Source organism: Cinclus cinclus, chromosome 12, assembly GCF_963662255.1.
Source record: "Cinclus cinclus chromosome 12, bCinCin1.1, whole genome shotgun sequence".
NCBI classification, from domain to species: Eukaryota; Metazoa; Chordata; class Aves; order Passeriformes; family Cinclidae; genus Cinclus; species Cinclus cinclus.
In genome coordinates this window covers 16,676,962-16,687,931 of record NC_085057.1, presented here as the reverse complement: position 1 = coordinate 16,687,931, position 10,970 = coordinate 16,676,962, and the positions used below count along the sequence as shown (strand labels likewise).

The 10,970-nt window shown below is 44.6% G+C and overlaps 1 protein-coding gene across 7 annotated transcripts in view; it reads left to right on the top strand.

Moving 5' to 3' along the window:
- The first annotated feature begins 838 nt into the window (after positions 1-838).
- DCAF1 (DDB1 and CUL4 associated factor 1) overlaps positions 839-10,970 on the top strand; it is a 47,398-nt gene continuing 37,266 nt past the window's right edge. For 3 of the 7 annotated variants that reach the window (XM_062500941.1, XM_062500942.1, XM_062500943.1), the window contains exons 1-3: positions 841-993; positions 5,979-6,096; positions 10,694-10,770. In XM_062500941.1, coding sequence (XP_062356925.1) covers positions 5,987-6,096; positions 10,694-10,770 — 187 coding nt within the window. In that variant the 5' untranslated portion in view covers positions 841-993; positions 5,979-5,986. Of the gene's footprint in view, positions 994-5,978; positions 6,097-10,693; positions 10,771-10,970 lie in introns of all 7 variants that reach the window. The other 4 variants (XR_009933575.1, XR_009933574.1, XM_062500940.1 and 1 more) reach the window with 3 other exon arrangements.

Genomic DNA, 10,970 nt, shown 5'->3' with positions numbered 1-10,970 from the left:
ATATTCCCACTCTGGAACCAACAAAGAAAAACTATCCCAGAGGAATAGAAGAGTTTGCCTGTGGAAGGCACACAGGGATGGGGCTATACACTGCTGAATGGTTTCTTTGCACACAGGCTCTCTCTCATCGCAGGCAGGTGCATTTCTCCTGCACTGACAGAAGGAAGGACTGGGGAGTGGATGAGCTCTCCCGAGCTCGTAATGAGCAGCTGTAGGAAGGGCGGGAACATGACAAGAGGAGTTTTCCTCAGGCACTCAGGAGAGCCCGAGTTTCCTCTTGCTCCTTTGTTATGGTCCAGAGCAGAGGTGGGGTTTAGCTGCAGCTGCCAAACTCAGCCCTCGTTTAAGTGTGAAGAAGCAGGACAATGCTCCTTCCCGTGTTGGAGGTAAGAGCAGGAATCACCCTGGAGCAGGAGCCGGCGCGTTCGGCATCCGAGCTCTCCTGAAAGCTGCCCTCCCTCTGGTGAGTGAACAACACAGTGAACAGCATTCAGCCTTGAGAAAGGAAGAGCAGCTGCAGCTGATCATAGTCCCGCCGTGGGACTGGAGGGCGGATGGCGGCGTGCCCAGCAACACGCCGCTATCGGGGCCGACAGCTGCTGCTCGGCGGCTCCTCCGTGTCACGGCGTGCCGCGGAGCCAAGAGCCTCGCCCCTCTCCCTGGAGACCGCATGCTAGAGCACCGATGCCCCCGCCCGAGCCACCGCTCTGGGCGATGGCGGCGCGCGTCGGGAACTACAGTTCCCAGCACCCCCTGCGGCGGCAGCTCCTGAGGGGCGCATGCGTCCCACGCGAACTCCTGTTCCCGGCAGGCCGCCCGAGAGCGTGGTCTCCCGCCCCGCCCCGCTCCCTCACGGCCGTGACGCGCGCGTCGTGACGCAGCGCGGTGACGCAAAAAAGTGTGCGCCCTCCACAGCGATCGCGGCCGCCGCGGGGTGCGCGGGACCGCCAGCAGAGGCCGGGGGCGGTGGCGGCACCGCGGGGCAGCGCGCAGGTACCGGGGTCGGGGCGGGCGGGACGCGCCACTGTTGATTCCCCGGAGCCTCGCCGGGCCGGGCCGGTTGGCGGCCGCGGCCTCCTCGCCGGGCAGGAACAGCGGCAGCGGTGGGTGGGGGGGTGCGCCTCAGGGGCACGGGGTCGGCTGCAGGTCCGCCCCCGCGCTAGGGGGCGCCCTCGGGGCGGGGGGCCCGGCGGGCCCGGCCCGGCCTGTCCCGTCCCGTCCCCCCCGGCGGGACCGGGCCTGCGCCGCCCCGCCCGCCCCGGGCCCCCGCGCCCGCCCCGCCCCCTGCGCTGGACTCTTCCTCCCGCCCTGGGCCCGCTCGGACGGGAGGCTCTCTGGCTTTTCGCTCTCACCCACTCTGGTCTGCGCCGACCTTTAAATGTTGGGGCCGCCCGTGCGTCCCGCGGAGCCGGGCAGTGCGCGAACCCGCGGGAGCTGTCACCGGCCGCCCCCGCGAGGTGCGGCCCGCGTGTTTCCCCTTCCAGCCGCGCGAAGAGGAATTGGTGTTGAAACGGAGCGGGGCTTTCTTTTTTTTTTTTCCTCTTATGTTGTAGACAGCAGAAGTTCGTTCCTGTTTTTTGGGCTTGTCCTGCCAGATCAGAACGTACTTCTAAGTTTTTTTTTGTTGTTTTTTTTTTTGTTTGTTTGTTTTTGTGAAAGGAGAAATTCCAGGAAACTGAATAACCTTGTGGTCTTCCCCAGTTCTTAAAATGCCTTAATAAAAAACAAACGAAAAACCCCAAACAACAACAAAACCCACAATACAAAACACAACCAACAACCGAGTTTTTAAATACTTAAAAGGAACATTAGGGATATGTTCAGTATACTGGGGCTGTGTTAAACAGGAAGCTTGAACAAACGAAGGCTTCCCTCAGTGTAGGACACCAAACCATTTCTTGTGCTCCAGAGATTGTGAGGCTTTTCTTACTTGGTGCTATATTGTTTCCACTACTGAGCTTCAGTGTTGACAGTTTGTGATACTTTGACTTCCACGTGGTTATTTCAGGCTCAACAGGTTTAGACAAATAGGTGTCATGTGCCTCATTTCTTTAAAGGGTATTTGTGATGAGAGGGAGAATTTTGTTTTTTCTTAAAGTAAGGAGTTCCTTGTGTTAAAGCATTAGTATGAAAGAGCCTACAGATGTACTCAACTTTGCTGGGCAATTAACTAGATTCCAGCTCATTAGTGGTGTTATGTTTTTGCATTAGTCTTCTCTTCTGCATTGTTTTCTCAGCCATACTTAGAATCATGTTTGGGAGCAATGTAAAACTGGACTGTTTAAGCTGGCTCAAAGTGCAGTTACTAGAATTTGGGATGCCCTTATGCATCTGGAACTACAAATCTTCATGTGATTTTTGTCCATTAATTTAAATGTGCAGTCTTCTTACAAAGAAGAAGATTATTTGAATTGCGGTTTTCAGGAGATGTTTTTTTTTTTTGCTTGAGGTATAATTTTTGGTTTTATTACATAGCTCTTTCATTTTCCATTTAAATTGCTAAGTTAGGCCTTTTGTGATCATTTCCCAAATAACCAAACTGTTGGTTTTCAGATTGTATAATTATATTTATATTCACTGAGAGGTTTCATGCTTTAAAATGTTTATCTGTGGGAAGTCAGTGTGTTCAGAACCTCCTAATCCTTTCCCTGAACACAGCATCAGTGAGGGAATGAGCTGTTGTAGTGGTGTGGTTAGTGTGAGGCTCCAATGGACAGCAGGGTGGAGCTGAATTGCTCCAACTGTTCCAGGCACTGAACCAAGGTTTGTGGTTAGTGTTTACTGGAATTTTATTTCCTCACTGTTCAGAGGTGTCTCACTAAGGTGACTCAAGCACTAAAGTGTCTGAGGTTTCTAAAACAAATGAGTACTTTGAGGAATCTGTGTCTCTCTACTCCTTGGGTTTCCTTTTATGCCAGATTCTTACATGTAAGCTCAGAAGAGTGAAATGGCCATAAAGCCTTTGCTGTGACACAGGAATAGCAGGTGGTGTTTAATATTAAAGCAATAGCATGTGCACCAACAGTGGTGTGCTCAAAGAGGCACATGTGGGTTTTCAGTGGCAGTGGCCACCATGGTAGTTAAGACTGCAGATATTTGTCTTTCAGAGTCAAATTCTTAGAGTAAATGCTTTATGTTTCGTTAATATTGATTCTAAATATATTTTGGCAATAGTGCTGTTTGGGAAAAAAAAAATCCCATTCCTTAGCTTATTAGATGTTCAAACTGAAATCTGTAGTAGGCTGTGATTTGCAAAACTTACTGAGAGAAAAAAATTACACCCCCCTCACCCCCCTAGTTTAAAACTGATCAGTTCTGCTGTTTCTGGATAGCAGTGTAAGATGGAATTTTTTCAGCAACTTGTTCAAGGGAAATAGTGAAAGTCAGAGCTCTTCTCCCAGTTTTCCTCACTGTCAGGCCAGGTGTGTTGCTGACAGTTACAGGTTAGTTACTGTCATTTATATTCTTGTCTTCTCTGCAGAGCTCTTCACTCTGATTTAAGATGGAGTTCTTGAAAGAGAACACAGTAGGAGTTTCTGTAGTGCCCTCTGAAATAATTGTATTTATTTGAATAGATTGGGAGGGATAAGCTTGTGAAAGAGAGGAGATGCCTTGGCGAGACATTCACTGTCCCTGCTGTGTCCCAGTAGAAAGGGTGGCATTTTTGTTATAACTTCATTTCAGGAAAGCACCTCTCTGTCAGCATCAGTTCTTTAGACCCATAATGTGCGTTGTTGAGGCAATACTCCAGTTTTTAGGGATGGCTGGGGTTTTTCACTTGATTTTGGTATAGCACAAGCTGTCCCAGAGGCCAGTGTAAGCGGTTCCTGACTGGGACTTTGTTGACCTGTTGCAGGTATTGCTGGGTCTTTTCTATTTTCCAGCAGAAACTGTTAAGTGTTGTTAGAGGAAGTAAATTGTTGTCCAGATTGCAGGAAAGTCTGCACAGGCCCTGTACAAGCTCTGAGTTCACAGGGCCTTTTTTTTCTGTATCCCTTGAGTGCAGAATGAAGGTGGGGATGTCTGAAATGGTTGAATGTGGGTTCTGTTACAGCACTTGTCTTCTGAGGCCCAGAGTGGATTTGTCTGAATGTTTTTCTGTGATATTTAAAAGCTCTGAAGTGCTGCTGGCAAGTGGTGTTCAGTTAATGAACAAGGAAATGGAGCTTTGAGCTTGGAGTAGTTTTTATTTTCAAAGGTGTTTTGGGGATGTGTGTGTGTACAATCTCATTATGTTTTTGCCTGCATCTAGGTAGCGTTTCTTCCTGAGCAATTTATGCATTTGCACTGAATTTCCAGATGTGGCATTCTGAAATGAATGAATGAATAATGAATGCCCTAGATAAAATCATAATTACTTGTGATTTAGGAAACCTCTTTCTTCATGCTGAGGTGGTTTTTTTGGTAGCAGATGCCCACTTCATATAGTACTTATCAAAATTATGTTCTTGTAGTCACAGGTTTATCTTTTCATAGTCTTTGGGTGATGACTTTTTAATGCAGTTTCTGCCAGTTTAATCTACAGCCAGTGTTCTTAACTTCATGTTTCCCATTTAACTAACCAGTCCCAGTACATTAAATTCAGAAGCATTTATGAGACAAGAGATAGAACTGCAGGATTGTTCATTCATTCCCCAAGTGAGAAAAAGTTTTAAATCAATTGGAGGTGTCCATCACACAGTTAAATTATGGTGATGTTTTTTCAGAGGCAACTTGGGCAATAAGTGCATATGTGATCCATGCTATGGCTGCCTTTAGAGTCTGTCATTTGACTGACTCCTGAACATGTATTTCAGGAGTTGATGTGTGTGACACTGTCTTAAACGCTTCTGTATTTAACACTGGTTTGAAAACTTCTTTCTCTGGGTCAGTTATGACAAATGGGTATTTAATCTCATGACAGGTGGATATTGAATATGTTATGGCTAATGAAATGCTGAAAACCTTTGTGTTTTTGGATATGAAGAAATCTGTTTTGCTTTGTGTACTCTCCCCCACCTGAAATACAAAGTCAGTTTATAAATTAGGTTTGGGTATTCCTTCCTCCAGAAGTTACAACTTCACAGCAATCACAGTCTGTCAGGTTGGAAGCTAGAGGCACAGCAGTATCTTGAGACAGATTTTGTTCTAGTTTAAGCTGTTAATATTTTTAGTGGGTTTTTATCAGATCAACAGAAGCTGACACTTGGAAATTTAAAGGTTTAAACAGAACCTACAGTGATAGTTCCCTTCATTAAATGGTACTTCAACAAGTCACTCAGTGCTGTACGAGTTTCTCACTTCTGAGGATGGGAAGATAAATCTTCTGTCAGCTGCTGTCATGCAAGGAAAGGCTGATAAATCTGAAGTAATTGCTCCAGTGCTCCCTCCTGTGATCATCCTTCCTTCCTCTTGGAGCCGTTCAAGAAGTGGTGCCCAGCTCTTTCCCACCCCGGCTGTCCTGGGGCTGCTCCCACTGCCCGCAGCGCTCAGGGGCTGCCTGTGCTCTCAGCACTGTGCACCTGAGGAGGCTGTTGGCACTTGCACCGCTGGCTGCAGGGCATTAAACTGGGATAGCGACACTGATCACACTCTTGCTGCCCTGGCTGGGTTGGTTCTTGAGTAAATCACCACAAAGGGTAGCTCAGGTGTGCTGCTGGAGTTGAGGTAGAGCTTTTAAAAGGCTCAGCAGTGAACACAGCCGTGGTGAGCTGTGCATTCCAACCAGCCTGGTCGGGGCTGGGGAGCACCAGTCAGGACTTGTGTTCAGAGGTGCACGTGTTCTTTGGTCTGCAGGCAAAGGACCAGAAAGAAACTTTCACCTTTGAAAGCACCGTTCTGTCACTTTATCTTCTCACTCCTTTTTGCTGAGTATTATTTGCCTCTTTCAAATGACTTGTAACATTTGTTTTAGATTGTTTCAATAAATACAGTAAAACAGTGGGATTTCTTGCTTATTTTTATGCCTTTTTTTTTTCTGGTTGTTACCTCTGCCTTAGGCTAAGCCATGACTTCAGGATCTGGGCATGTGGACTCCAAGGCTGAGCTCACTTCTTTGCTTGAGCAATGGGAGAAAGAACATGGCAGCGGGCAAGACATGGTCCCTATTCTCACCAGGTAGGATCTGTTAAGCAAATTCCTAAAACTGAATATCTGAAGTTACATGACAACAGCTTTTACCATGTTTTTTCTTGAGATGTTCACATACCTGATAACCTGTAATTCATTTTCTTGGTCTGGAAAATGAACTGTTAATGTGGTATTTAAATAAAAACTTTTAGTAAGAAATTTTTATTACAAAGACATCTTACACAAGCTGTCTCTAAAACATTCAGAGAATTTAATTCTCTGAAATAGTAGAAGTCAGGAGCATCATTAAATGCTTGAAATAACTTTGGTATCTTCAATTGAAGCTTGTAAAACATTCATCAAGGTGGGAAGCAAAGTGTGAGGGGTTTGAGATTGCAGTGACATTGATCAGATTAAATGAAAGGGTGAGAGTAGGAGGAGCTATATTGAGAAGATATTAGTTAAGCTCATAGGGCATGTTTAAAGTGGAATTTTAAAACCTGTTTGTTTTTGTTTTTTAAGCTGTGTGATGATTGACTGGCATTGTATTATGAGAAAAATATTCCCTGGACCAATAAATTATCTGGGGCTGTGTAGGTAACGCCATTAATTATAAGACAGTATCTAGTACAAAAGAAAGTTTTGAATCATCAGTTGCATTTGTGGTTTCCCAAGCTAGGCATCATTTGGGTAGACTGACATTACTCGTGCTTTAAGGGGAGATTTGCAGCAGTTCCCCCAGTTCCTCACAGCTCTGCTGGCAGGTCCATGGCCTGCCCTGTGTGTGCATGACTCAACTGCTCTGCAGGTCAGGAGTAATCCAGGTGTCTCTTCTGCCTTCTTGGGTCAGACAAGTCAGTGCACAAAGCTGGAGCTGGCACTGGGTGGAAGTAACAGGAACCTGGTGCATCTTCTTTGCTCATGTGCTATGCCTAACCCACTGGGCACATTTTTTTTGCTGTTCTTACTACATTTTAAAATTAGCCACGCAGGAGAAGGAGATGAGCAACAGAAAGGCAGCCCTGAACACTTGAAAATTAGTAGGTCTCTTGAAAATCATGAGACAGATTTTGGTATATCTTTGTGTATTGTCTGAAGAAAGTGTGCTATTTCAAGGCTTTTTCTTGTAGGTGTAACCAGAAATTTACTGTATTCTAAGAAATTTAAAGACATTTGAATGGAACGTGTATTTTTTTGTGCTTATAGCATTCTGGCACTTCTTGTTCCTGCTCAGCTCCTGGAGCTCCCTACATTATTTATGCTTAGACAAATCTGATAATTCTGTTGAGTCTCAAGGTTTCTGTTCAGCAGGTGGGGTAGTTATGAATGGTGAAGGCTTGGGTATTTTTGCTTTAGTGGAATAGTATAGATTTATTTAAGGTAGCAAGGGGATCTAATGGCTTTGGCCAGAAGTTAAAATCAGAAATTAGATTTACAGTGCTTCAGTTATCAATGAGAACCATGTTTCTGTTTGTAGAAGAGAATTTTAGCTATTTAGAGTTTGCTGGTAGAGATGCTCCCGAGGAATCCTCACCAGCTGGAGCTTGCATTGGCCAGTGTCCTGAGGCAGGTCAGTGCCCTTGCATATTGGTTTGGTCTTAGGGCAGAGTGAGCTCTGGCCGTACTTGTTGGTGAGTGGTATTTCTCTACTTCCTTCTTCCTTGTGAGCTAAATGGATGAAAACTTCCCTGTGTGGATGGAGGTTTGTTGAATGTGATGCTGAGGCAGCACAGATGAGAGTGAAGTAACAGGACAAGGACAGCAGCAGTAATAGCACCAGTTACAGACTGCAGCTTGAGTTGTCACTTCCGAAAAGCTGGTTTTCTGGGTTTACAGACACTTGAGTGTTAGAAAGTAGGAACTGAAGAAGTTGCTTGGAAAGCCTGTCAGCAAACTACAGGTATTTAATATAAATGTTTTTCAAAAATATTATAAATCAAAATGATCCTGCGATAGTGTTACTTCATAGACTGCATGCAAGTCATGTTCAACCAATTGGGCAAATCCTGAGACTCAGATAATTTATTGCATCCCAGGAGCCTCTTCTTCAAGGGGATAATCAGTTTAACATTGTAACTTCATCTCCACAAACCAACCATACTGTGGTATGGGATCCTAGAGCATCTTATGCTGTTGCAATCTGCTGTAAAGGCTCAAGTTGGTCATTAATGTCAGGTGATGACACAGAGCAGGATTAGGATGGCTTTGTTGTGCCATCTAGATCACTGGGGGCCTTGCAAACTTGGCATACTTCTCTGTATATCCCTGTCCTTCCCCACTCCCAAGCTGAACTCAGTTTGTGGCAAGTGAAAATGAAGATCTGACTGACTTTCCAAAGACAGTTGTAAGAGAAAAAAAATTAGTTAGAAGAAAATAGCTCTGTGTAAATCCTAAATAGCTCTGTGTAAATCCTGCATCTTGGCTGCAGATTTGGAAGTGGCTGCAGAGCCAGTATAATGCCAAGTGAATGAAGGAAATCTTGAATAAAAGTTCTGTGGCTTTGTGAACTGTATTTTGTTGCAGCCCTGTGTACCAGGTTAGAAGGTGGGAATAAGCTTTGGTAGTTATTTGACACTCAGTTGCTTCAGTTGAGAATTGACAAAGCTGTTGATCTAGATAGATAAATCTAAGTCAAGTCACAAACCACCTTTTCATGTGTTAGTTAAAAGAAGGGTATTGTAAGCAAGCTTGATTTTTCTTTTTTTTTTGAATCAATTTCAAAGAGGTAATGCTTTTTTTTTTTCAAATTTTATTTTGGTCAAACAATTGTGAATAATTATCTCATAAACCTCCATAATTAGTGAATCATTTTTGTCTTTTATTGATCCTGTGATAATGTTGTTGTCCCTGAAAGCACTGGGAGCTGGCTTGCTGTTTGGCTGCCTACCCAGACAAGATGCACTGGCCAGAGTGTTGTGCTCACTTTCCATGCTGCTTGTCTGTCCTTTCTGGCACATCACCAAAATGCTAATTATCACCTCAAAAGACCTGACAAGGCGAGAGTGCTGCTTCCTAGCTCCCCGTTTGTCTGAGTTTTCTGTCAGCAGACATCCCTCGAGCTATTAGTTCTCATGGAAAAAAAAATGAGGAGCTGGCAGTGGAGTATTTAAGTAACTTGCTTGTGCCAGAATTTCTTGAGAGCTCAAGCTGTGCCACCTATTATTAACAAGGGACACAATTTGCATCCCTTCACAATCAGGCTTATAAAAGTAAATATTGGAACCCCACAGGATCAGCAGTTTGTTGGAAGATAATTGTCAGATCAAAGGCAAGCAAGAATGTTCTCTGCTCATTCCCAATGAGCTAATTTTCTGTTCCTAGAATCTGGCAGGAGTCATCCTCTGTCACTGGCTAGACAGTGTAACTCACAGAGCCAGGACTAAGTACATCTTTGCCTCTAGTCATGCCTGGGAGCACTGGATATTTTCTGGAAAGCAACAGGAACAGAGTAGAAGTCAACAGTGTTCTGTATATGGGGAATCCTCTGTGAAAGACAAATATTTTTCCAGGGATTACTGCAGACTTCCAGCAGTTTTCCCTCCCCTGTGATAAACTCTGCCTAGATCACTACTCTGAGGTATTAAGACCTTGTTTTAAAATGCTGTGCTGCACATAGATGCTGCCTCCCACTCTGGACCTCTCTAGAGGGGAAGGAATCATGTTTTTTACCAGGGAAGTGAGATTTAATTTCCTAATGCTTTTTCAATTGAATTGAGTGCTCTTTATTTCACCTCAAACTGCATATATTTCTGCTGTAACACTACATGGAGAAGGACAGTGAATGACTATGGAATTATTTATTGCTTGATCATAGAGATAATTTTTCTCTTCTTGATTTTGTGCAAATAAAAATAATTAATTCTCTTACTGCTCATTCCAAATGAATTAGAGCATAGGGTTTCTTATGTCTGCTGAGGCTGCTTCTCAGTTTAGGGGAAGGCACAGCTCCAAAGCAACTCAATTTTGTATTTCTGGTACAGAGGAGCATTTAATGTATTTTGAAGGTCTATGAACAGGAAGCTGCCTGAGTTTCTCCTTGTCTTATCTGTGGTGGTAGTTGACACATGGTAAAAAGTTGATAACTGAATAGAGGTTACACTGCACTTAATAAAAGTATTTAATATTTATTAAATATTTATATGTAATTCTGCAACACCATTGAAATTTAATGTGCAAAATAACAAAAAACTGCAGACAGTTTGAACAGCTGCCCCTGCACAGACTGAATAGGGAGAAGGATTAAGTCACCTGTTCAGGACTTGCTCTGCTGTGAAAGAAAGTCACTGTGGTGGTGAGAAGCACTGCTCAAGCCCTTTATTTACTCTAGTTCTCTACACTCTGTGTTGTAGAGCACCACGAGGAGTCTAACATGAGTAAATAAAGGGTGTTGGCCCTTCATAGTATCATGTTTATGCATCTCTGGGGTGCTGCTATAGGTTCAGTGCATTTTGGAGATAAAAATGAGATGAGATGGAGGCCAGTGTTTTCTCTCCCCACTATTGTGGACAGTAAGAGATCCTCTGGTGGCACTGACGCTGGGTGAAAGCTGATGGGCTGGTTTGGAGTGCTCTGACAGATCTGTGAATGTCAGGAGCTGTGCTCCAGGACTGTGAATTCTGCTGACTTTGTGTTGTTCCTGCTGCAGAATGTCCGAGCTGATTGAGAAGGAGACTGAAGAGTACCGCAAAGGGGACCCAGACCCGTTTGATGACCGACACCCAGGTAAGGGCCCTGGGTGATTTTGGCAGCACCAGCTGTCCCCTGGTGCTTACCTGGTAGCTCATATTCAAAAGTAAGCAGTTTTTAGCCTGAATGTGCAACTGCTGATCCAGATCTGACACTGCTTTTGCACTGGGAAGTTGTGCTCTGTAGTGCTGACACTAGAGCATCCCACAGTTGGTTTGGAGGTAGCAGTTCAATAT